Consider the following 27,771-nt stretch of genomic DNA (forward strand, 5'->3'; position numbering starts at 1 on the left):
ACAAATACAAAATGCAAACGTTTCCTCGAGCTTGAGCAATTACAACGCAGTCATCCGTAACATGCTGCTGAGTTCAAACCTCTTTGTTTTGTCCCCTCGCTTGTATTCGTACACACTGGACTCCATTCATCAATATTTAATGAACGTAAAGATTTGAAAGATGCTGAGCCAGCAGCTTATTCAATAAATCAAACGTGCATGGGAGGCTGCTTTTTCAACTGCCAGTCCGACCTAATTGGCATCGAAAGTACTTTTCTTTGCATCTATTATACGCGTTTAATTCACAAATGAGTTTGATGTGCTGTTTAATAAATCAGCTGTTGTCGGGTCTAAATACACACACACGCGTGTGCTGAGTCAGCTCTTTTCTTGCACTCTGCACCCTGCCTACTGTGCCTCGGCTCCCAGTAAACTGGTTTCAGGAGCCGGCTGTGGGTTGGAAGCTTCTATGTGTGACACTCGTCTCCGACACTGACAGCCATTGACTTGTTGACCGAGTGTGAAGGATAAGTTCTGTTTTTGCCGGCTTCCCCTCCGCCGGGAGAAGTCCGAGATCAGGGTCAGTTACCGATCAAGTGCGTACCGACGGCGTCTTGCTCGGTGACACTTAAGCGGGGCGGATGCTTCGCCAACACCCTCGGAGCATAAAAAAAGAGATGACCATAGTTCCCATGGAAACGGCCATCGCTGGAAAGGTGTTGATAAGATGGAGGCTGAAGAGGGGGGCTGGGCTGCTTTTTGATTGACAGGGTCCGTGTGCATGAGTGTGATCTATGTCAGCTGTTCACAACTGCGCCTGAGAGAGAGCGCACGCACACACACACACACACACACACACACACACAGAGGTCTGGCTTTGGCTGAGTGAAATGCGTTAAAGAAACTGTGGCTCATCTTTCCCTCTGTCCCCGTGTCCCTTCATCACCACCTCCTTCCCATTTTTCATTTGATGTGTTTGAGGGAAATCACAAATGGCCCTTTATCCTCTCCCTTTCTTCTTCTTCCTCCTTCTTCTTCTTTTCCCCGGGATTGCCGTCTGACAGGATCATCATATTTTCTCACTGTCTCTCCCGGAGATAATCAATGCCCTATACAGCCAGGGTGGCATGTGTAATATTACACATTAGAGCAGCTCTGTTTGAAGGGCTGGGGGATAGCAGGAAGGGATGGATGGAGGGAGGAAGGGATAGATGAAAGGTGGATTAGAAGGGGATGAATGGGGACATCCTGCTGTAATCTCTTTGCTTTTCTTCCACTTTCGGGATCTCCGTTTTCTCTTTTCCCCCCCCGACCTGCGTCTCTCCAGACCTCCTCTCGTTCTCCTTCAATCAGGGGGAATCGGTCTAATTTGACTCACGTAAGCTTCGCTTACCTGCCATGGCACTGCGCCGGTGAGTGTGTATACCACAGCTCAACACGCCCGGGGAACATGTTGTACCCTGGCTGACTCACTCAGTCCCACACCGGCAGCCTTCCTCTGGGCAGACAGAGGGCCAAGTCAGAGGCTCATGTTACCACTGAGCCCATAGCACAGTGGCAGCCCAAGTCATGGCATTGCAAATTGTTCCCATGCTGATTTCTCATTATTTACATGGTCCATGGGACGCTGAGATGTGTGTGTCTGTCTGTGCTATACTCAAGCCTTTCTCATGCGTGCAGGACCGTCTCCTCAGCATCGAATTTATCGGCAAAACTTCGGGGACGATCCATAATTTCCGAGGAATCTGGACAAATATGTGTTACTATAATTGTTCCGACGCTCTAGTTTGCTGACGCGCTTAATGGTGATTAAAAAAAACAGCAGATCTCTTTTTATTAGCCTCACCTTTGCTGTTAGCATGCCAGAGGAGAAAGAAGATGACAAACTGATAATGCATCGAGAAAATGTACATAAAGACAATTTAGTCCAATTACTAGAGATTACCTCTAAGCAGGAATGGATTTCCAGTGATTGTCAGCCTGCCCCCCCCCCCCCCCCCCCCTCCTCACATCTCCCATGTTAGTTAATAGGTAACAGACAACAGAGGATCGTCCCAGGGAAACCTGAGGCCCGTCTAAAGAGGCTCTGGCTGACTGTCTAGACAGGATGCAGTAAGCACAATGCTTTATTAGCCCATCTGTCTCTGTCCCCCATTCTTTTGCACAGTCGCTTGTGCTTTATTCCTGTTGTCAAACTGTCTGTTTTCCGTGTCAGTTCCCACTCACTCACTTTTTTTTTTTTTTTTTCAGCACTTAAATAGGATCCTATTTATCTAAGGCCGGAGCAATAAAACTCCAGAGTTTAGCTTACCAAAGAGGCTTTTATGGAGAGGGCTCTGCATCTCTGCTTACTGTTTTAGAAAGTGTTCGCGGCACAGCTGAGCTTAGTCTCCATGGCTCCCCCATTTGCGCGCTATTAAATTGCACACCATTAAATTCACAGGATGGTGAGACGGGTTCGGGTGGCTGCACATGTGAACCGCATATTAGCATTGCAACAGTTACGCAGCCGTGCACACGTACAGGTGTTCCCGCATGACCACAGTAACGTCGATGCAAAAGCCTTGCCGTGCGTTAGGACATTCTTATTAACATGAAGTTACGTAATATATTGGCGTTATGAAAAAGAGTTTTGTGAAAGCTGAACGTTTTTTGAGCACGTTAGACGAGCAAGAAGAAGGATCTCTGAGGATATTCCCTGCTTCTGGCTCGAAGTTGTTTCAACTTTCATTCTTGTAACTTTCAGATATTTAGCTGATAGAACAAACTGAACTGTGTTATGGAAATTGCGTTCGCATGCCTGTGTCGAAACGCCAAAATGGACGTGGTGGCATGTTTGTGGTTGAAGTTACTGAACTCTGGTTGCATTATCTGTGTGTGTGTGTGTGTCTTTCCTTCCCCTCCATCACGTGTCTTTTCTCACACACTATCTTTCCCAGTCTTACAGTCACATGAACCTCCCTGCTTCCAGCGTCCATCTGCACATCCGCCCTTCTCTCCATCACTTCATCCCACTTTGTGGCCTCGGCCTCTTCCCTCCCTGTCCCGCCGTTTCCCTCGTAGAGTTTTATTATGGTGTGCGTGAGGAGGTCAAAGACAGACTTGAATGTGGGTAGGCAGGGGTATAAAGTATGGCTTGTGTCTTTGCATGTGTGCTTATGTGGAAGTGTTTTGCGGATGTGACGTGTGAAGCGAGGAGGAGGAGGAGGAGGATGATTGTGCTTTACCTCACACCTTGCTCATCCTTTCTCTCTTTAGCCGTTTGTCACACTCTTCTTCTGTGATGACGTTTTCATATTGGGTACGATTGATTCGCACCGTACCCCCGTACGATTGCCCCCTCTCTCTCCACCACCCCCCCCCCCACACCCCACCCGCCGCCTCCTCTCAGCGTTCACATGAATAATGTCGCTCCGCACTAGAATACACTCGCGTCATCATCAATGTGGCATTTGTTTATGTTGATGCTACAGTATGGAAAAGCGCGTTACCCGATCGCAAGATCCTAAGCCCATGCAAACTATTGTTTATATTTTGGAGACGAGAACAAACCTCTTGCCTTTCCTTCCTGTGTTATTACTCGTGGACGTGCAGTTCAGGCGACGACATCGCCCCTTTTTTTTTCTCTCCACATTTTGCAACTAGATCCCGGCTGTGTGTGAAGTGACACCTTTCCTCATTGTGGTGCTTTGCCGATTGAATTGTCGTGTTCTTTGTTCTGTAATACCAGGGGGAAAACATCCTTCATGCGCCTAGCGCTATAATGCCTTCTATCAGGAAAATGAGTGATTCTACTTTTCGCTGCCACATTTATTTGGAGACTAAAAGTCTGTATTTGTTGTGGTGGATGTTTTGGAGACTCAAAATCAAAGCCAATTAGATTTGTGTGAATGCGGATCACTTTTGTGTGCTGTTGAATACCAACCTATAAAAGGCCCGAGCTGATCGCAGTCGCAGGCTTTTGTTTACGGAGTGTTTTACGGCGTGTGCTTGTAAACAAACGGGGCGTGTGCAAACAGCTGTTTGTTGAGTTTTCTCACATTGGCAACGTGCGTGCAATCATCTCTCAATTTCTCACATATTGAGCTTACACCCATGTCGCGGCGGGAAATCGACACAATTTGACACCACACTGTTCTCTGATTGAAGTGTAATCGGAGCTCTGCACCAAATGCATTGTGGGTGTTCTCAGACATGATCCTATCTTCCCTTACTTTAATCGGGTCCTCGGCAAATTGACAAATAATACCAGGATATCACATTGCTTCTATCATAGCTCTCTATCCTCACACACACACGGCAGCACCAATCGATTGAGGCCGCTTGCTGGTTCATGTGGCCCCTGGTAGTCTAGGATTGTGTGTGTGTGTGTGTGTGTGTGCGTTCATTTACATGCGAAAACATCCAAACACTCACTGAATGACCATGTGAGCTGGGGAGTGCTCGTGAAGGAATGCTCGTACACAAAGGTGATCAATTCTTCACGACGGGGTGATTGTTTCAGCGATCCGCTCCACAGTGAGACAATGGTAATGAAAACGACGAGGGAGTACGTCGTGTGTTCGTGCATGTAAAAAAGCAAAAGTGTGATTTGAATCGGCCGCATACTACTTTGTATTCCGCTGATGAATGATAGCATCTCTACCTACCGGGTGTACGATACCAAGACGACACTGTGCTAATGTAGGGGTATCTGCGTGCTTTTTTACCAATGTATGATTGATTTCAAACAATCAAATACAATGTGATTTAAGTCCTGTGGTGCATATCTTTTTAAAATCTGATCAAATGTATTAACTTTCCTATTATCTGCAGCGGCCATGGCTGTTCTCTTTATCGTGGTAATACATATCGGTTACTTTCTTTCTTTTGTTTCCCTCTCAGACCTCGTCTCCAGGCCCAGAGGAAGTTTGCCCAGTCGCAGCCCAACTCGCCCAGCACCACGCCCGTCAAGGTGGCCGACCCAGGCATCCCAAACACCGCCCTGGCCACTGTGCCCTCAACGTCTCTGTCATCGCTCTCCTCATCATCCCTTTCCTTGTCCGTTCAGGACCTGTCCAGACGCAAGCCCAAGACGGAGGACTTCCTCACCTTCCTTTGCCTCAGAGGTAAGACGCGGCAGAGCGGAGCAGACGGAGACACGATTACATGCAGACCCCACCAACCAGCGGTCGGCACGCTGGGATGTTTGTGGAGCGAGGAAGCCGCGGATACGTCTCGCTTTAGTCTTACAGGTTTTTCAACATGGGTTTCTGCTGGAAAGCCAAACTACAGATTGATTCTGAGGCTGGACAGTTTGCTACTGTTTGGCTGTCTGTGGAGAGGCCTGCACTATATAAGCCTCTGGTTGCAAGCTAATGAACACAGCCAGCATTTCCAAGACCTGTCAAACAGTGCATGCAGTCCAGTGCTGAGATGGATTGTCTCATATGACGAGCTAAAGGGAAACCTGAACTTTTGATTCAACTCATTTTAGACACTCATGCACATAAAGACGCATACACAAGCAATGAGTTTTGTTAAGTCAGGTTTCCACTCTCTCACACACACACACACACGCACACATAACCGCACTCGCATACTGCAAATAAGCATGTACTTGCCCAGGGCTAGGATTACCCTGCATTTCATCAGCTTACACATCTCCCCCTCCTACCTTTCAACAACTATCTGTTTCTTTAGCACCCTGCCTATCACCCTCTACCACAGCAGCTGTTGGTGCATCTAGTACTCACACAGTCACAGGCCCCCACACTACAAACACTACACAGGTTCATCGACACTATGTAGCACCTTCTATAATGTCAAGTGAACTGGAAAAGTCATGGCAGAGTCATTAGCAGCAGCTTACGAGGTGTGTGTGTGTGTGTGTTTTATAGAAACAGACATGTATGCTTTCTAAATTCTCTCCATCGATAATTAATAGTTTGCTCCTAGTTTCTCCCTGTGCTGATTTTACAAGGTAAAATAGACGTTTTGAACAACCCCATTCTCCAGTTTACTAAATGTCCTTTATATAGGTGGACTTGTCCATAAGATGTAAGCTCAATGACCCGTCACAGGACACTTCAATTAATCATAAGCTCTACCTCACATTCATGGCCGTCTCAAATAACCCTCTTCAAAGGGCGAGGGAGTGACTCATTCAAGGCCTGAACAATCATACAAAGTTTAGGGCCGTTTTTCTTTTCTTTTCTTTTCAAGCAACCTTGGTCGTGACTTTTCTTTGCTGTCTTCATTTCATCCTTTGTTAAATATCTCTCTCTCCTTTTTCTTAAACAATGTCCTCACAGCCAGAATGAACTAATTTGGAAGACAAACCCCCCCCCCCCCCCCCCCCCCCCCGCTTCAGATTAATTTGCTGTTATCATCATTAACCTCTGCCCGTCTTACAAAGTAGGCTAAAGACTCGGGAGAGTCGAATTTAGATTCAAATCTGTTGGGACGTGATGGCTGTGATGGCTATACGTTGCTATTCTGACGACAATGCTCCCGTTACGGAACGCCATTTTAACCTTACAGGGCTCATTCAAGAACGCATAATTGGAGGTTGCTAAAATCGACTGAAGCCTTTGGTGAGAGGGACTTTGATTTGCATATATAGGCCAGGATGGTACATAGGCTCATGATATAATGTCCCATGTACTTTGAAGTTGATATTATTCTGGGCTCTGGGTGCTAAACTAACTCCAGCCTTCCATGTGGAGCGGTGAACTAATGAGGTGTAGGTGGCTGGTCCTGACTCAGTTTTGCTGCTTTTTCTGTCTTTGTAATTAAGGTTAGGAATGGTGCTTTGCAAGCTGGTGTGTGTGTGAGTGTGTGTGTGTGTGTGTGTGTGGTCTGCTGTACTCTACTGCCCTACTCTTGCTAATTTTAGAGCTATGCTGCTAAGCTAACGATTGAATGGTTCTCCACCGGGCTTTTTCCACTCTGCCACTCCCTGCTTTACTGTTGTATTTATAGATCCAGTTTAACTCTCTGTGTGTGTGTGTGTGTCTACTAACTGTCCATGCTGCGAGGATGACATTTTCCTGTGCGGGCTTCTTCTGCTCTGTTTTTCCCCTTGGCCTCTCATGTGACCCACATGCAGGGACCCTTACCAAGGGAAGGCCACGGGAGAATGTCAGCCGAGCCCTTGAGGTTGTGTGTCAGTGGATGTACGCGTGGAAGCGTGTGCGTGAGTGCAAATTCAATGCTCACCCACTGATGTCCTGCTCATCTCCTGTGTCTCCCGCCATCGTGTGTGTGTGTCCAGGGTGTATGATGAGACACAGTCTACGAGTGTTGGCTTGGTTAATCTTTTCAAAGGGACTCGAGTCTTTGATATCCTCTGAAACCCCAAATCCCCTTTAAGATCTTGATACATGTCTCTCTGGTGATCTGACCGCCACAAACATTAGGCTGCTTCATGTCTGCTGCCAAAATGCCTCCGACAGGATCTCTATCTATATTATTGAAATCTCCAATCCATTATCTCTCTACGTCTTTCTTTACAATTTGATTCTGACTTATTTTTTTGGAAGTAATAGTGGTTAATTTAGCAACATTTCAACCCTAAAACTCTATCGGTGGGGATTCCTGGGGTCTGTCCCAGGTCAAACGTTCACAATGTTTACACACACACACACACACACACACCCGCTGCAGTGTTTGCGTTTCTTATCTGGTAAACAATATGCATTCACCCCAAAAGGCTTTTATCATGACTCATTCTGACGGCTCCATAAAAGCTGTTAAAACGTGAAGGATTTGAAGCTGTGAAGTGAGCAACAAAAAAAGAACTCCTGTGTCACTCCGTATTGTGAAATCAGGACTTAAAGGGCCAGTTCACCCCAAAATCAGAAACGCATATTCTTCCATTGAGCAGCTTCACGTAGGAACTGTGGGTCTGTGGATTATCTTGAGTAACCGGGTCATTATTTCTGGAAAGAGAGATTGCAGTTTCTTTTCGGGCTTTGAGCACCACAAGCAGAGTACCGCATAGTCCCATGATATTAGAGAGAAGGCATACATTATATATCATATATATCTCCAAAACTAGGTGACTTGCACCAAAACAATCTAGATTAATAAATAGCTCTACATTTAGGAAAAATATGTATTTTTGATTTTGTGGTGAACTGTCCCTTTAAGAGTTCAGCTTTCACAACAGTTGTTTATTCTTTGTTGCTCACTTTACAGCTTCAAATCCTTCATGTTTCATCTGCTTTTATGCAGCTGTCAGAATGAGTTCTCCAGCATTCTGCGTAATACTCATGTTGAGTTGAATCCAAGTTTTTAATAAACAACCCCCCCCCCCCCCCCCCCCCCTCTGCTGTATCAGAGGAAATGATTCTGATGCAACGTGGGAGTAACCTAGTAACCTAGTCTTGTGTATGGAAGGATGCACATCATGTATGCTCACCACCCACACTGTCTAGGGCCTCTGTATTCTATATTTATCTCACTGCTCATCTCTTTCTCCTGCAAACACACACACGAGCTGAGTGCTCGGTCCTTGCCCGTGCTCTCAGAATGGTGTTTATGTGCGGCCCAGGCCTGTAGTTGCACTGTTTATATCCATGGAGAAAGCCATTTGGGTGGTAGCCAGACAGTCCGCCTCTGGCTGCGTCTGCCTCTGGAAACATAGAGGGTGTAGTGACGCTGTCGGCCGGATGGGGGCAGCACTGACGGGAGCAGACTGTGCTCAGTGTTGGCCCGCTCCAGGTTTTCTAAGTCATCCAACGGTTTCATTCCAAAATTGAGCTCAACCACTATTTAAGTAAACGGCACAATCTTTCAGTCATCGATGTAAGTGTTTGTGGTTGCTTCCTTAATTCATATTCGTCAATAAATATCAGGCATTGTTTGTTTTATGATTTTTTCCGATAAGAATAGATTAGCGTGTAAATGAATAACTGTCTGCCCACACACACTCCTGGAAATGAGGCTCTTGCATAAGATTCATTTCAAGGAGTGTGGTTTTCTTTGTGTGTGTGTGTGTGCCAGCACCGTATATGTGCAGCACTGCCGCCTTTACCTCGGTGCCCTCCGGGCTTTCCTCCATGCCTGCCAGCCCCAGCGTGGTGCCTCTCTCTCCGGTTCAGCGGGTCCAGTTCCTCTGCTCTGCTTGCATAACCTCCAGCGCTGACCCAGTGAACCAAAGACCTCAGAGCCCTCGTACGTGATTACACGTATGCGACGCATGTGGACTTTTCACATCTGGTTTTTGAGGAAAAGACTGCCAATGCTGGAGAACTGTGCTTGGGACCTCTATCTTTAGTTCGATTGTTGGATTTGATTTTGTTTGATGGTATTTTTATTGTTTTAGAATCTGGCTTAACTAGGAGCACATCTTCACTCCTGGGAACACGATATTTAAGTCTGACAGCGACTCGTGTGTCTCAAGTGCGTTGTTGCTGTGCCAACTGCATTTCCCCCGGGGAAACGGTACTTTCCTCTCTCTAATGTATGATTGCTGTTTGATTAAAGCCTGGGAACTGTACAAGCAGAGTTTTGAGTCTCTTGTCACTCGTGATGCAGACGTTTCGTCTTACAGACTGATTATGCTTTCTCCTCCAAGTGCAGAGCCACTGATTGTGGGGTTAATGTTTTTGCTGACATCAAGGATTGTCAATCGGGAGAAGTAATCCCTAAACCTCTCGGTCTGTCATGCTCTGTTTCTCCGCTGTTGACGAGTGAACGGTTTGTCAGAGCTCAGCTGTAGAAGATAACTTTCCGCTCCATGCCAGAGAACCTGCAGTTCGCTCCCTTTTTGACCTTCCCTGTTAAAAATAGCAGCTCTCCCACTTCCTGTGCACACATTTGGCACTCTGTTCTAAGTCAGCACGTCCACATGTCCCCATGGCAGCTAAAACCTCCTGATTGACTATTTAAATTGTCCTCATTGTTTCAGTTCCAGTTAAGGGGACAAAAGAGGATAGCCAGAGAATGGAGGGTTTGTAATTATGCCCCCACCCAGAACCCACCCAAGAGCCCCGTTAAAAATGACAATTCTAATAGAATCTTTCAGACCTAATTATGATTTGTCTGAGCACGGAATGAGGTGGATGAAAAGATGGCGTAATTGGGGGAGTGGGCTCAAGCCCTGTTTGAGGTCTTGGAGAAGGACTGAGATATGCTTTTTTTATGTGTGTGTGTGTGTATATATATGTGTGTGTGTGTGTGTGTGTGTGTGTGTGTTTATATGAGCATTCATGTGTGCTTTCTAGGAGCTGAGCTGATGGATTCAGGGTCTCCGGTAATGCAGCCACTCCCATAGTCGGGATGCCAGTGGTCTGAATTGGACCGTCTGTCTTTCTTTGTGTTCCCTCTCTTCTCCCGCTCTCCAAAATCCTAGACGGTCTTATTTTGGGGATCTTGAATATATTAGATTTGTGTTGTTGTTACATCTGTTCCTGCCCGATGTCTGGGCCTTGTCTTCTGCCGTTCCGCTTCTTCCTGCAGCCTGATATTTCCCCGTCTCATATTTTCGTTCTCACTTTCGCCGTCTGCTCCACCTCTCTTCCTCTTTTCACTTTCTACTCTATATATGTTGTCTTACCATAAAAATTAATGAAGGATTACTTTCCTTCCCAAATCCTGAAAGCTACCCGTTAAACTGTTTCCCAGGCATATTGTTAAGGTCCACACACACACACACACACACTTCCAACCATTTCTACCCCTGAGTGCCCCTGTGGTCTGTTTGCCATTGGCCCTCTGACCCCTGTTCAGAGCAGTAAATTACAGCCATTTAGCTAATGAAGCAGGTCATTAGAAGCTGATTGGGCTGTGTGTGTGTGTGTGTGTGTGTGTGTGTGTCTCGGCCGCCTTTGTGTGTTTGTTTGGTCTAAGAGAGGAGCGTTTGCTCTGTCGCCAAGATAAACGAGGTGTCCGTGTGGTGTGTTTGTGTGTGTGTGTGTGTGTGTGTTTGTGTGTGGCTTTTTGTAGCCGCGGGTTTGTCGGTCTGCTGCAGTCACCCAACTTCTGAGGGCTGATCCGCTGGTTAAATGCCAGAAGATTGTCCTACAAAGTGGCACTGCTACACGGGTTCAACCACGTATAATTGTCTGCATCCTTCTTAAGATGCTGTGTGCCAAGAAACCATAAACACACACACTGGCCAGCGGCCTGCCTGCACAGAAAGGGGCCGTACCATGTGGCCGTACCATGTGGGTTACTATGGAATATAAGAGAGCCATATTTCTCTGCTGTTGAACGGTTACTTTTTGCCCTGCAGATCTCCTTTAGAAGTTCAAGAGAGCAGGTAAAACTCCATAAATATCTGTTCAGGGAATCTGCTGCTGTTACAGGTTTTCTCCGGCTCTCTGAGGAGATAATTAGAAACTGGCAGAGCTGCTGAGTGAAACGTGTGATCCAAGGCACAACCAGATTTATTATTACCAGCCTGTGTTTGTTTTCTTTGTGCTTTGAAAAAGCTTGATACGAGAATGAAATTTAAACTAAGCTTTCAGAATGGATGTGATGCGACATGTGGGAACCACAGGTCCCCCGACTGGCCAGTAAAAGCTGTTGTTGCACTTTAAAATGAAAGTGAATCTGTGTTCAATCATGTAGCTCGTGCTTTTGAAGACAAAGTTGGACTAATTATTTCAATATGTTTATTGTTTTATGCTCGCATCATAAAAGCGGAAAGTAATCTATCAAATCAACGGCAGACTTGCAGCAGTCTGTTGGTGGGAGAAGAACGGGGATTTTCCAGCTTTCACAGTGTTCCTTAAGGACTTTATATTCCTATGTTCTTGTTTTACTCTGCACTGGAGGCTGTTTAAAGGAGAATGGTACTCTGTCTGCATGGTGCTGGAGAGCAGCAGTTAAAGGGATAGTTGGCTAGTTGGGCGACGCTAACTTCTGAGGTTGTGCAAGTAAACATCGATCATGTTAAATTGGCCTTCCTATTAGGTGGCTAAAGCACGTTGTGCCGCTTTCCTGTCCACAGCAGTGCTTTGCTCCCGTGTCAGTATTCCTGTCTCTTTCTCCAAACTGGGGCAAGCCGAGCGCCATCTACTGTAGGTAATACGCTGACTGTAGATAAGTACCGAGTACAACCCAACTTCAAATAATCCAAACTATCCCTTTAAGCCGTAACATGTCCTTTCCTTTCTCGTTGGGAAAGCCCAGTCTTAGTCACGGTGTCATTTATGTATTGAGTGTAAACACTTGCACACAAGTGTTTCCAAGCTCAGCTCCATTGTCCACTTACAGCGTGACTGTTTGTGTCATGTTGCACATATATTGATCCCAAAAGACTGGTTACTAAACATCCATTCATTCATGTATCCTCTCATTCTGAAAGCTGTATCCACACGGGGACCACGTGAAGTCTTGCTGCTAGTTTCTAATATTCTAATATGTATTCCTCGTGTAAGTCTATAAGAACATGTAATCATTTTGGTGTCATACTTGTGTTATCTCTCTATTTGTATGAAGCCCCTTAATAAGGTATTGAATGTGTAAAATCTAAGATAAGTATTCGGCACCCTCCAAAACAAGAGTGCTAATTAAATAATTGGCTTGGCTAATTCGTAATTCACTCCGTAATTTTAAGTGCTCTGTATATCTTCATGCGGGCTAGTTAAATTCAGCCTGTTTTTCCGAGGATTAACATTATTTAAATTGACTTATAATCACGCATTGCTTCCCATTAAGGCCCTTTTTAAAAAACCATGGCCTCCACAAGGGTGATAAAAGCCACAGTAGTTGCTCATGCTCGGCAATCGATTTATAGAGGATTAATAAAAACCAGTGTTTCCTGCTCATAAAGAACTCTACAATCAAGGCTGAGGATGTTGCATAACCACACGTTCCAGTTAACTATAAATCAATAATACCAAACGCACAGTTTAAACATTTCTAAATCTAATTCTACAGACAGAAAATGATTTTTAATTCAATTTTGCCAACTGTTCTCGTCACACACACTCACACACAGGCATGCATACACCTCTCAGCCGCCCATACTGTATGTATAAAGGGAAGGCTGACGGTCACAGACATCTTCTCTTCTTCTTCACACTGGCCTTGCAGAGCTACTTTTCCTCTGGAAAACACACTCACACAAGCACTGAAGCGTTCTCCTGGGCTGTTGTTTCAGTTGTGGCAAAGTTCAGCCCCGTTGCCGAGCAGATTTTGATGATGTTGTCCGAAAGCGCACCGAGGCAAACTATACGCATGCCAGTCGCTACTGCTACACTCTACGAGCCTGCCTTCCTTTCTTTTTTTTATTCCTGCATCTGTAGGAGTTGAGCAGCTGTTTGCACACTGATTTACGAGTGCAACATTATGAGATTTAATAACATCGCTTTGGGCTTTATGACCTTTCATGAGAGTGTGTGCCTACATTCAGCTAACGGCTGTAACGTTATAGGCTATCCGCTGCCAAACACCATTTACCTCCCTCCAGCACGTGCGCAGCTAGATTTCTCAGAGATGACGATGAAAGTGATCGAGTGTGACTGAAAACGGAAAGAGAGGGATTGACAACTTTTCGTCTCCAATCGGGGGAGAGATTGAAAGCGGTACATTTGGGATTATGTTAGCAGTGACTTTTTGGTTTTCTAAAGCAACTCTTGGACAGAGTTGGCTGTTTGAGCACATGTACGGTATATATGTGTGTCAATAAAACTGTCGGCATCGGGAGGCTCTGTGGAAAAGTCCCTGTTACATGCGCTCAGTTCTAGCCATCAGAATATGTTGCTCGTCATCCTCTCCTTTTCCTTCTCCACTGTATAAAGTTATGCAACGAGTTTTGCTAGAACCACCACTACTTCTGCTCGTGTCTTGCAGTGACATTTGCAAAACATTGCAACAAGAAACGGAAGCATTTACAGGAGAACCACCAGAAATAAACGCAAGATCAGCCGGTAAATGGTCGATATCAGATTTTAAGAAGTGATTTGGAAGATAATTGAGGTTTCCATTTTAAACAGCAGATCTTTTGCTGCGCTTACACTGAGCGTCCACACTACGCCTACGAGTTGTAGAGCGCCGAAAACGGATACGTTTGAAAACTCCGGGGTCACTTCCTGTTGTGGATGAGCGTCGACGGATAAGTTGCAAACGATGACGTAGACACCCGCGGACGCTACTTGATTGGTTCTTAGCAGTCACAACGTGTCCTTCACTGATTCGTCACGCCTCTATCACGTGACAATCACAAACAACAACATCCTTGATTGTCGATCGACTACCAGGTTAGTTCAACATGGACAACTGGTGACAGGCGTTGCTGACCTTGTTGTCTTTACCAGCAGCTGTTGTCCAGTTAAAGTCTGCATTTTTGCGAAGGGAAGCAGCTGTTATTGGAGCGATTAACGGGCGGCGTGACCTACGGAGCAGATGTCTGACGTCACGGTTGGCGGCTTTGAGACGGACGACGGACGCAAAACGGGGGCCTTGCCTTTCCTTATTCATGGTTATTTTGTTTTGCACAACAATAGCAGCAATCGCTCTCCAGTACGACAGAGACCGAGAGTGAGAAAACAGACAACGAAACCGAGAGGGAGTGAGAGACGTGTGTTGACCACATTTATGGACCCATAGTCTAGTAAACCTTGATGTGTAAGTGTTCCTTTAAAGTAAGTTTGGTGCGTGTGTGTGTGTGTGTGTGTGTGTGTGTGTGTGTGTGTGAGAGAGAGAGAGAGAGCGCAAGACCCACAGCGAATATTTTAAGTATCAAGCACGGCTTTTCATAATTAAAGACGACTATATTACGCTGTCGTATATATATTTTTTCACGAAGCAATCGATCTATGTCCTGTTTACACCGGCACCCGCATGCCCGGTGTACGTGAATAGTCACGTGATATTCCTTTTAAGGCGTGCTGGTATCAATGGCAACGATGCCGACGGAGGTCGTTTTTGTTTTAAAACGGATGTAGAGCCTAAAATCAGATCCAGTATAAATGCAGTTTGAGTAAAACTGTCAATGCTTTGTGAACATTGTGCTGTGTGTGTCCTCATGTTTGTGCGTTTTAGTGTGTGTGTGTGTGTGTGTGTGCAAATGCAACAATGGAGCCGCTATGTGCAGAGCAGTTTACAAAGCTCCAATAGGCCACCAGCGGGGATAATGACAGCAGCACAATCACCATTATTCACAAATGCTTTGGCAGCTTCTATTTTTACATTAATACTTCACTACTCGTTTATTGATGTTGATTCATCTGTAATTTCAGAGATTAGAATGAACTTTTTTTCCACACATAGATTGCTGGGGGTCTCAAAAAAGGTGTTTGCTGTTGAGTGGGTTTTTCTGTGCCTGTTTCAAACTGTAATTATTTCTTTTTTCTTGCTCTCTCTCTCCTCTCCCAACCCACCTCCTTTATTATTCATCTCCCCGTCTCTGTGCCCTTTCTCCTCCTTTCCTACACCTCTCTGCACTCAGGTTCATCAGCCCTACCCAGCAACATGGCCTACTTCGGAAGCTCCCAGGAGGAGGAGGACCTGGAGGACGATGAGGAAGAGGAGGAGGAGGAGGAGGAAGAGGAGGGGGAGGTGGTGGTGGTGAGGAATGGAGGTGGGATCCACTCTCAAGGTGGGGGAAGCAACAGCCAAGCGTCGGCCTCCTCCTGCCACTCGACACCCCGCAAGGGCAAGTTCCCCACCAGGCAGCCGCTCAACGGGCACGGTAAGGGCAGGAGAAGAAGAGGTTGACAGGGAAAAGCAGAAAAAGAAAGAGAGAGATGGATGAAAAAGGAGGTGAGGTAGATTGAGGTAGGATGATGCACCAGCAGAATAACTAAAGAGAAATGGAAAGATCCATTTTTGGAAAAAAAAAGACAGTGATTGATGGAGAAATGCAACTGAGGAAGAGAGAAACTTTGGCCAAACAGGAGCACAGAATGAGTCATGGGACAGTGGACAGAGTGGTCGTGCTTGTTTCTGTGTGTGAACGTGACCAATTTCCGAAGTTTGCACTCTTGCTTTCTCCACTGCAGAGACAGGGTAAGTCACACGGGTTAGCATAGCATCAACTCTTTCCACCCCAATTAACACTTAGCTTGCTAAGCCCTAACAAGGTGTTTATGCACGCACTGCAACAGCTGGCCGGGGCCCTCGACACACACACACACACACACACACACACACACACACACACACACACACACACACACACACACACACACACACACACACACACCCCTTGGGGCAAGTAGACATTTGGACGAATACACAGACTCGCAGTTGTGCACAACATTTAGGAAGCTGCATGCATGCAACTGAGCCCATAAGACGAATCTCACTCCCAATCCAAAGATTGATAACTGTAAAAACAAGTGCACTGCATCTTGTCAAGTGATTTTTGTTTTGTAATCCAGAAAATGTATTTTTTGAAACTAATCTTACTTCACAGGCAGATTTTAATTATTAAGACAATCAGGCTTTTGAGGCTCAATCATCGATACAAACTGATGAGCTGGAGACTGTTTTTGCAGTGTAAAAGGTCTAAGGTGTACTTATTTCATAGGATCCATAATATTGCTCCTAGAGGTTTTTATTTGAACAAAGCAACAGAGAAATGATTGTAACCTGGAGGCCCTCCCTCCCTGGCAGACTTTAGAGACACACAATCCCTCCGGCCAGGTGTTTCCCCCACAAAACAGCTGGATTTTATGCGTCCTCCTTTTAGGTAGAATCGCCGCGAGAAAGGTTGGAAAGGTGAGCGCTTTGCTCAGCTCTTTCCTCTCTCATCCTCTCAAGAGGAATGTGGAGGAGGAGAGAGAAGGAGGGAGAGAGGTCCATAGATTTGTTTGAAATGAACTCTTGGAGAAGTGTGCACTGCCTTTGTAGCTTTCACTGACAAGTGTCTACCACCCAAAACAAGCATAAATACTCATTCTTTCGTGAACATCTGTAGCTGCAGCTTGAAACATAAACTGTACATATGCACATATCTGCAGAAGGTGCACGAACTAGGATAGTGAAACCTGTTCGACCAAATCCGGGCTTGTTGTGTGCACGAGGACAGCTTTAGTCTCCTTTCTTATCTCGTATACCAACACTGTTTGCAAAGCAGCTCGGCGCCTTCACTGTGATATGCTAAATAAATAGATAAGAGCGAAATAAGCAGATATACTTAGTAGGGAACAATAGAGATGGGGGGGGGGGGTTAAGGACACTGAAACAGATGTTTACACACACACACAGTCAAGACAGGGTCATTGCTCCAGTGTTGAGACAGTATTTGTGCTGTGTTGGGAATCAGGCACACACACAAAGAGAGAGACACACACACACACACACACACCTCAGTACATTTTGTGGTTTTAAGATTGTTGTCAAATGTGACACTTTAATACGCAGCTTGGGCCACCCTCCAGCAGGGTTGCATGGGCTCTTAGGGAGGAGGAGGAGGGAGGAGGAGGGAGGAGGAGGGAGGAGGAGGGAGGAGACGGTAGCATTTTATTCTGGGAGGTAAAGCGAGACAGGAAAGACCCTACATTGTAGGCCATTCATCAGCGCGCCGTCTCCCCCACTCGGCCGTGTGCCATGTTGACATTGCTAAATTAAACAGCTTTTATTGGGCTCCGTTTCTTGCTAAGCTCACTTCTGAAAATGTCAGGATTTCTCTTCATTTTTCATCGCGCTGGGGCCCCGAGAGACTCGCAGGCGCCCACTTGGGGTTATGAGTGGATACAGTGTAGCACATATACACGCGTCTTCTGTAGACAGAGATGTGCACACGTATCATCATCATGATGTGCATTGCACGTGTGCTGTAAATGCTCTGTGTTTGTGCGCCTCGGCCTCCCGTCATTCTTTCCATACAGCTGATGGTCAGACGCCGTGAAACTTTGAATTGAGCCTCATTAAAGCTGAAGAGGGAGCTATTGAATGCGTTTGTCAATTAACGCGCTCCCGTTCGACCTGTTTAACGTCATCCCCGGGGGTTGGTGGAGTCTGCGTCCATTTTGAACAGGTTCTTTGACATGTAGTATAAAGACGTTTTCATACGCACCTTAAATCGTGCATATTTTACTGATTGGGCACTATTTGTAAGCCAAAACCCTGTCGCTCCTTTTCCACTTGGCCGTTGTGGTTTGGTGTGCAAGGGGTTCATATGCCATTCGGCACTACAGGGGGGGTATTGAGACTTATGTCCACATATTGGCATTGGCATAGGTAGACGGTAGCCTGAGAAAACATAGTATATGTCCGAGGGTGTTTATTCCTTGCTACCTGATAGGAACTTTCCACAACATCCTGTTTTCTTTATAGCGGCTTTTTTATTTCATTTATTTATTTATTTTAGTTTTAACTTGTGCACATTAGAAATTAGGAACTAGGTTGCAGAACTTGAAAAAAAGCGTGTAAATATACCCTTTAAATTCCTAAATGTCAACAGTGAATCAAGGCAAGCTTCAATGCAGAGGGTCATGTTGCTGCACTCCTTGCAGAGTAGTAAATCCAAGAAGAAGCTCAGACTCTCTCCATTATTTTTGAAAGTATATTTCATATACTGGGAGCAGATAGAAAACTACAATCGGTAAGCTTCATCAGTGACCACTGGTCCTGAAACAGTACAGTGTTGCTTCCTCGTTTAGCTCTATTGAAGATGGTGGATGGAAAAAAACATTTCTGCTAAATGTCATCTCAGCAAAATTTCAAATCTAATTTCAAGTATGTGAATAGCCACTTCAAGCTAATAAGATATCTGTCACTAATTGTGTTTGGCTTCCTCCTCTCCCACATAAATTAAGAATGATACAAGAAGCACACCTGACTCTTCTCTCCCCCCCCCCCCCCCCCCCTCCAGTTTTCAACAGCCACGGTAAAGCAGGGACCAGGGAGAGTCCGAGGCCCAAGGCGGGAACTCACGGCAGGGACGCGCCAGCCCCCCCGCTGCCACCTCCGCCGCCTCCACCTCCGCCCCTACTGAGGGAGCGCAGTGAGCGGGCGGAGGCACGGGAGCACACCAGGCAGCAGGCCCTGGCCAGCAGCAGAGGCTCAGCCAACGGGCTGCCGCCGAGGAGAGCCGCCGAGGAGCTACGCAAACAGGTGCTGTATGGCCGGGAGCAGCCAGTGTTGGAATTTCAAAGCCATACTATGGTAGATATCTTATGGAAAGGAAAAGGATGAAAGCATGTCTGTAGCTTCCTCAGGAGACCGTGGACAATGTGACGGTAGCGTACAGAGAAAGGGAACCTTCTATGGCAGATGAATGGTTTGCATTAGCTGTTCAACTTGAGATGATATGGAGGGTTCTGTATTTATTGGCTCGAGGTGCAGCATGCTCTTTTGTCCATTACGCGTGCTTGAAATCCTCCCCTCTCTTGACTCTTGTTCTCATTTTCCCATCTGTCACATCCTCTTTTTTTATCTTCTCTCAATGATTTATCCTAACTACTCTTGTGCCTTTCTTGTCCCCTTTCTCTACTTGCCTTTAGCTGCTGATTTCCTCCTTTGCCTTGTCCTCTGTGCTCTTCCTCTCCTCTCCCCACCATCTATTGTGTCTGGGAGAGTAATGATTGTGTTTTGGCCTGCTGCGACTGCAGCTATATTTAGTAATGCTGGCTAGGGCCTGTGCAGGCCTCCCTCCCTCTCCGTGGCACGTAGCAGGTCTCAAGGAACCCCACGAAGTGAAAGAAGAAGAGGAGGAGATGGTGGAAAGGGGACAGATGTGGCTTTAGTCAGAAAACCTGCATTCGTATGATCAGCTAGTCAGAAGCTAACTGTCTGTTGAGGCACCACGTTTAATTCTGTCTTTTTCTCTCTCATAATCTATTTAGCTTCCTTTCTGTCTTCTTTCCCATTTCCTTTTCGGCCTTTTCCTTCCTGTTGAGTGTCAATCCAGCACTATTGTTGCTGTAATGTGCTGCCGCCGATGCAGCCTCAGGCATGTGCTTCAGGTTTTCCGAGTGGCTGTAATTCTCCAGCAAAACCAACAATGCCTCTCAATGAGTGACTGCCTGCCAAGCCAAACTTCAGCTCCACGAACTCACTCGTCTTTGTTCTGTCACTCTTCCTCCACTCTCTTTCTGTTTCAATCCGCTGCTGGCACCCTGCTTGATTCTTTTGACTCCTGTCGTGGTGTGTTTTTTTGACTTTGCTCTCGTTCTACATTCCTCTTGTTGCATCTCTCTCTCGCTCTCTTTCTCGCTCTCTTTCTCTCTCTCTTTCTCTCTCTCTTTCTCTCTCTCTCTCTCTCTCTCTCTCTTTCTCTCTCTCTCTCTCTCTCTCTCTCTCTCTCGGCTTCTGTGTCAAAGAGACGGCGCTTGCCCTTGACAACATGGCTCCAATCATTTGGACGGATTAGTGCTTCTTCTTTTTTTATTCTCGCTCTCCCTTCAATTAGCATGAACAGTGTGTGTGTGTTAACCGTGTGTGCTCAAGACTCACACATTTATACACACGACCCACTGCGAAAATACAGGCTAAGCCATATAAAAGGTTAAGTGATTATGTAGCCGTAAAAAGAGTGTGTGTGTGTGTGTGTGTGGAACCGAAGGGTAAAGGCATTATCATAATTCAATTCACAGTGATTCTGTTCTGCTTAATTTAATAGCAGCTTGTATCAACAAAAATACATGTGCCATAACGGGACCTTTTTATAAAACAATATGATTCTATCCATTTTAATTAAATAACAAAAGCAGGGATGTCAGCAAAGCAGCTGCACAGATCGGCGAGCGCAGGTGGTGTGCGCAGGGCCAAACCACTGAGCCGACTCGGCATCATTCGCAAAGGACTCTGCACTTTCTTGTTTAGTTGTTTGTCCTCTGCCATCCACAATTAACCTCCCTCATGATACTACAACATGTCAAAAGGGACGATAGATAACACACACACACCGAGAAGAATTCAATGTTTATTGAGAATTCAACGCGTTTCTCTCAGTTCTCTCACGAAGCTTCCTGTTGCAGCTGCTGTGTGTCGATCTCTCCCTGTGAGTTTATGAAAGGGCTTGTGCATTGTGTGCTGTACTGACCTTTCCCTCGCTGCTTGAAAGTCGACCTGCCCCAGGGCCGCATCGCATCGCTCCCTAATAAGACAGCAGAGGGGAAAGAAGGCTTAAGCCGGATTTATGCCTCGCCGTCGAGGTGTTCTGGCAGTCGCACCCGTAAATGACTCCGGCAGAGGAATTGATTTGTAGCTCAGCGCGGGATTTAACCCGTTGATAGTCATCGCACCGCCGTAACACTTGATGTATGTGTTGCACGCCGTCAAGCTGTGTCACGCGTTCATTATATTCCCAAAGTTATGGCGTTTACATTATTTCATGCCCCTGGTGAGAGAGAGCATCACGGGGAGGGAGGAGCTTTGCACTGGGAATGGTTTTGCTAGATTACAAACGAGAACAATACGGAGCGTTTCTTCGACTTGCCACGTGTTTTGCCTCCACTTCAACGATCTCATCCGACGCGTTTTGGAGAAAACACAAAATAGCCTTGATGTGTAGTTCCATGTTGAGTGAGGGGCCGGCCACCATCAGTGGTACCTCGGGTTGACCTAAGGAGCTTCTGCAACATCCTGACAAAGAGGTGGAAATCTGTCTGTGACCACATGTGATTCAAAGTGTGCACAAGCGATGCTGCGTCTCCCTTCCTGTGTCAGTCAGCAGGGCGTTGCAAGGGTTAAACTTGCTCCTGTCTTACTCTATCGTCTGGCTCTCTCTCGCTCTCTCTCTTTCTCTCCCCGTTCTTCTTCCCAGGGCCGGCTCCTGCAGATGTTGCCTGTTAAAAATCTTCCTGCCAGGCCTCAGCTGGGCTATAGCAACACATGATGTCATCTAGACCCACCTCCCTCCCTCCCTCCCTCCCTCCCTCCTTCTCCGCTCACATGCGACCGAAATCCACTCCAGAACAGTCTCCTGTGTGTGTGTGTGTGTGTGTGTGTGTGTTCAGTTTTTTCCCTTTGGCTCCATTGTCTTTCTTGTCCTGTCCATCGTCCCTCTCATTTCTCTCTACCGGTGGCTGTTAGCGCGAGTGAGCGTCCATGTCCTTCTCCGTATCGCTTGCTCTCTGTCTTTCCTTCCTTCCTTCCCCAGCAAAGTATTTAAACTAGCGCCTGCCTCTTTGGCTCTGCTTCGCATTTCCTTTCTCTCGTCATCACCCGTCTTGCCGTCCTTCTTTGCCACCAGACCGAGTAATTAAAGGGAGCAAAGTGATGGAGACTTGCCGAGCTCCCCGGAAGAGGAGCCGGTCCACTGAGCCCTCCTGTGGCAGGAAGCGGTCACGACAGTGTGGCGTCTCTCAGATTCAATGCTTTGTCAGCAAACTGTGGCTGGAGAAATATCGTAGCTATCTGGGGAACTGCTTCTTTAGCAGTTAGGTACTTTTTCAGCATCAGTGCAACAGTTGAACGTTGAGATATTGTGTCCGATTGGGAGATCAATTCTTTTTTTTTTGTGAGGAATGCACATAGTGACTCGCAGGGCTTGCTGTGCAGCCTTGTTTCTGTCTTTCTGTCTCAGTCTTCATCCCTTTCCACTCCCCACTCCTCAACACCCATTCTTTATTCCCTCTCTCCTTGTCACCCTGTGTTTTTCCATGGTGTGTGTGTGTTGGAGGGGAATGATTGACGGAGGCAGGGTTAGGTTTCAGTCCCCCCTTATCTTTTAATGGCTTGGTCTTTGTGTCGGCCCCCCGCCACCTGAGACGAACACAATACAATATATGAGCAGACACACACACACACACACACACACATATACATATATACACACACACACACACACAAGTGTGACACGAGAGCCCTTCAAAGGCAAACCTGTCAATGGGCCGTCTGTCACCTCCCTCCTGTGGCGCCCCAGCTGTGATTGATAACTCCATCTCTCCCATCCCTCCTCCTCCCTTTCTGTTTGCTGTGGTTCACTTCCAGCTGGTCTGGACCGAGGACGGATGGCGGCGAAATATGATCATTCATTTTCTAAAGACAGCAGCGCTCCGTGATGGCTGGAGTACAAGCGTGTCTTTCCCAACCTTGCAATGCATCGTTTGGATATGAACAAAAGGAAAAGTGTATATCCTGCTCAACCCAGTCAGATATCGGCAGCCACATATCTTTAATTTTACAAGATCTCCTAACACTGTAGCAATCGCTCTCTCTTTCTCACACATTGGAGAGAGAGGAATGAGAAACTCCTGGCAGCACTGTAAGTGGGCCATGAAAGCAACATGGATGAGGAAGAGAGAGAAATGGATGTTCTTAGAAATGCAGAGTGGGGAATGTAGAGATTGAGCTCGATAGAGTCCTGTACAGAATTTAATTGTACACAATGGATTCTTACATGTGCTGATCCAGCTGTAAAGCGCTTTGCACTGAGGGAGAAGGTGACCGTGTTTCTTCCCACAGCTGTAGCCAGTGGGCCGGCCACGGAACCAGACACCACTGTGCCAAACCACTGATCCACAGCTGGAGGCCTCAAAGGCTTCGCACACATTCATGTACACATACAGCCTCTGTCTGTCTCGCTCTGTCTCTGCTCAAAAAATTAGCATTTGAGGAAAACCGTTAGCAAATAAAAGGCTGTTTTGATGTGCCCGGATGGGATTTTATTCCGTCCCAATGACCCCACCTCCGACCTCATACTGTCCAGCCATCTGCTAGCAGAAAGCATGGAGCCATCCCTTCTCTCCCTCTCATGCCATTTCTCTTTTATCTGCCCGTTCCAAGCTGTTGTTTATCTCGGGATGTAGTGGTTTTTGGTTTTGGTTTGCGCATATCCTAAATCTCTGCCTTTTGTGTTGACAGCAGTTTGAGCTGCAGTTTACAAAAGTGTACTGCGTTTGAAAGTATAGTAATCAAGACAGTTGATCGGTTGTCAGATGAATAGCGTAGGCTTCCACAAATATGTTTGGCCCCTTCATTGTGGTGTGTGTGTTGCTGTGCTTTCTGATTGTAGAATTGTATCTGCGTGTGTGGGTACGTTTTGGGAAATGTGTTACTGTCTTTAATGCAATACTGTTTTTAACTTCTTATTTGATCCAAAGCATTGTGATACGGTTCTTTATCCTATTCATCTCACTTGTCCTATCTCCATCCCCCTTTCTCTCAGGTCTCTAAAGTGAACGGGCTGACGCGGGCGGGCTCGGCACAAGCTGTCGGTGGTACCAAGAAGAGCCGCGACTTCCGACTGCCGTCCAAAACTGTGAAGAAGTACACAGCCACCGTGTCCAAGGGCCACGTCACCTACACCAAAGCCAAACAGAGAGAACTGGGCAAGAAAACCAAACTCGGCAGCAGCAACAAACACAACAGCGCCGCCTCGGCACCATCGTCAGCGAACAATCACAATCAGCATAGCCAGCCAGCAGCCAGCAATGGGCTGGCTAACTCAGGAAAAGCAGCGGCACCAGCCCACCACAGCAATGCAAAAACCCGCAAACAGGTGCTACTATCCAATGGGCTTAACAATGTGGCCGCCGTCGCCCGCCTCAACGGCAGGCTAAATGGGCAGCGGTACAGCACCCTGGCCAAGGAGGACGGGCAGAGACAGTGCCAGCAAGGGGAGTGCCCGGGTCGAGAGGGACTGCGTAACTCCAAGCGGCGTCTGGAGGTGGTCCTCAGCTCTGTGGGGACAGGGGTTGTTGAGCAAAAAGCCAAAACCACTGGCATTGAGGCCAAGAAGGCCAAGCTTCAACCCGCACCTCTGGAGACGCGCAGCAAGAAGGCGGCCAATCAAGAGAAAGCTGCCACACAAACCACCACTCCAGTTTCCAACGGACATGAATCAGACACGCCCCCTTCTCCCAAACATACTCCACCTGTTACCCCACTCCCTACTCCTCCTCCTCAACAAACCCCGCCTCCTAATACACCAGCAGCCAATGCGGAGCCGGTGAACCAGCGGCCCAAGCGGGCGTCAGCCGGCAAGCTGATGTTGATTCGACAAGCACAGCAGCAGCAGAGCAGGTCTCACGGTCGGAACTCCTCCTCACCCTCATCAGGCCCGAATCACCCACAGAACCCCAGTCGTGCCAACACTACCTCAGACCCCCAACAGACCTCCGTGTGTTCCTCCAACACCTCCTCTCTGCTGACTTCCACCAACAACCCCGGGCAGCTCAAACCAGCAGCGTTTCGGCTGGCTGACCGGGACAAGGAGTGGGAGCGCGAGAAAGAGACGGCACGCCAGAAGGAGCGCGCGCAGGAGAAGGAGTGGGAGCGCCAGCGGAGCAGGCCAGATGGGTGGCCGGCGCTGGGCGAAGCCCCCGTCTTCCGGCCGGTGCCGCGGGAGTTCCAGGACCCCCTGGTGTACTTGGATGCGGTGAGGGAGCAGGCCGAGGTGGCTGGAATGTGTCGCGTGGGCCCACCGCCGGACTGGCGGCCGGAGTGCAAGCTGAGCGAGGAGATGCGTTTTGTTACACAGGTGCAGAGGGTCCACATGCTGGGCCGGCGCTGGGGCCCCAACGTGCAGCGGCTAGCCTGCATTCGCAAGCACCTCAAATCTCAGGGCATTACCATGGATGAGCCACCTGTCATTGGTAAGTGAGCCATGCGGGGGCCGGAGGGGGTGGGGCACATATGTGAATGGTACACAAGACAATTTAGTCTACAAAACTCCTTCCTGAGTTGATTGAATTAACTCAGCAATAAGCCACAGGTTTCTTCCTGCTGGCTGCCACAGAGGATCAGAGCCATCGATTTTATGGGAGTGCATTAAACCCAGACACCCCATTCCAAACTCCTCCTCTCAGCCCTGACTACACTTGTGTCGAATGTAGATGATAAGAGAAGGATCAACTAAAAACTGTATAAAAAGCCTTTTACCTTCTCAGTGTCCTGCACTTTGTAAACCGTTTTGTCACATCTGCTGAAATTTGCCGTTTCCATTGGTGTCAGTGGCATTTCGCCTGATTATATCTTCCCGTTTATAGATGACAGTAACAATGTGGAACAACTTGGCGAGGGGCCTGACAGGCCCATAAACAATATTTAACCCCAGATTGTCTGGTCACCTTCCATTTCTCACAATGACATCAGCATTTTATGAGCCTTTAATCAGCCCGGCTAAGACGGAATCTGTAGAAGTGAGTTTTTCCGTTCCCGATGCATACACGGTTCTTGCATTTTGTTAGTTTTGCCCTGGTTCATGTTGGGCATGTGCTCTGCCGTGTTTGTTGCTTTTAATATACAGCTGTATTCATTTTAGCCCGTTTTGGTATGCGGCCGTTAGCCAGAGAGATCTGGCAGCCTGTGAGCCACAGAGGAGTGGCTTCAGCCAGCCAGCACACCCTGGTTCCAAATGACTTCCTGCAGATCAGTTTTACATTCACAGAATTTGTGTCTCTGCTTGGCACAATGATGGTTCAGATCATTTTGAAAGGTGACGGATCAATTGGCACTTTAAAATGAAATGAACTGGGACGGAGGTTTTGCCAAAGGAGCAGATGCTCAAAAATGGCAGTCGTCCTGATTTGATTTCTTTGTTCTTTCAAACTTCTTCTTCTACACAGAGCTTTGTTCGGTGGCAATTGTTTCACCGTTGATACATTTTTAATGTTACCATGAGACACATGGAGTCCTGCATCAACCGTCACAGTTTGTATGACTACCCACTGTAAGCTCACTCTTCATTTTTCCCTTCTGCTCCACGCAGGTGGCTGTGAAGTGGACCTGTCACGTTTTTTCCAGCTCATCAACGACATGGGCGGCATGCAGCAGGTGATGGACCTGAAGAAGTGGACCAAGCTAGCCGACCTCCTGCGCATCCCTAGGTCGGCGCAGGACCGGCTGGCCAAGCTGCAGGAGGCGTACCTCCAGTACATCCTCTCCTATGACTCGCTCAGCGCTGAGGAGCGCCTGAGACTGCAGGCCGAAGTGCTGCAGGAGAAAAAGAATCTGGAGTCGCGCCGGGGCCCTCTGGAGGGTCTCTCGGACTCCTCGGCGCCTAGCGCACTGGTGCTGCCACGCTACGAGCCCAAGAACGGGCTGGTAGGTGGAATAGTGGGAGGGGCGACGGGGAACCACCGCACCAATGGAGTGTATCATCGTCTGAAGGAGCTAGAGGCTCAGGTCAAAGCCGGCCGGCGCCGGCTCTTCGCTCAGGAAAAACAAGGCAAAGAGGACAGGCAGCATGGAGAGGAGCCGCCGCAGCCGCAGCCGCAGCCACAGCCGCAGCAGCTGCAGCAGCAGCAGCAGGAGGAGGACAGGGGCGTCCTCAGTGACCAGCACAAATGTATTAACAAGGTGAGGATGAAGGGAACGTTTGCGGTTTACGTGACGTATTTGAAACGTAACGGGCAAGAAGCACATCTTTTCTGTTTTTCTTTTTAAATGAGGTTTTGGGATCTTAAAGGAATACTTCAACCGCAAAACGAGGATTTTTTTATGTTAATTCACCCCACTCGTGTTACCTTGAATTCTTGAAGAATACTGTCTTTTTCTCACATGCCTCCACGGAGAACGGAGCATCCACAGACGTATTTAACAACCGCAAAACTCTATCAAAACATCCATGAACAAATTCGCACACAACCAGTGTAATCCAACTCTCATTCATACAGTCGTATATTTACTACTTCCAAAACCCGTGCATCGTGCAGTGAGCATACGATTGGATAAGTGAGAATTGGATGTTATGGCACAAGTTCAACAGATGTCTTTATGTAGCTTTGCTGTCGTTAAACGCGGCACCCTTACTTTAATTCATCAGGACGTTTCTCTTTTACGTCGTTCATCGTGGAGGCATGCAAGCAAAACAAAGTTTTCTTCAAGAATTCAAGGTAACGATGGTAATGGTGACTTTGTGGGTGAAATATTCCTGTGAAGTGCTGTTAACAGCCTGTTCTGACTCTTACTGACAGCGTTGCTAGTCCAGGGTCATTTCAGCGTTTGCAGTCAGGTTTA

General features: G+C 47.2%; 1 protein-coding gene across 1 annotated transcript in view; it reads left to right on the forward strand.

Moving 5' to 3' along the window:
• jarid2b (jumonji and AT-rich interaction domain containing 2b) overlaps window positions 1-27,771 on the forward strand; it is a 96,580-nt gene that overhangs the window by 62,225 nt on the left and 6,584 nt on the right. Inside the window, exons 4-8 of the mRNA XM_079287584.1 lie at window positions 4,864-5,087; window positions 15,365-15,607; window positions 18,737-18,978; window positions 23,978-25,406; window positions 26,522-27,111. Of these exons, the coding sequence (XP_079143710.1) occupies window positions 4,864-5,087; window positions 15,365-15,607; window positions 18,737-18,978; window positions 23,978-25,406; window positions 26,522-27,111 (2,728 nt within the window). The remainder of the gene's footprint in view (window positions 1-4,863; window positions 5,088-15,364; window positions 15,608-18,736; window positions 18,979-23,977; window positions 25,407-26,521; window positions 27,112-27,771) is intronic.

This window comes from Melanostigma gelatinosum, assembly GCF_949748355.1.
Source record: "Melanostigma gelatinosum genome assembly, chromosome: 17".
In the NCBI taxonomy this organism is placed as follows: Eukaryota; Metazoa; Chordata; class Actinopteri; order Perciformes; family Zoarcidae; genus Melanostigma; species Melanostigma gelatinosum.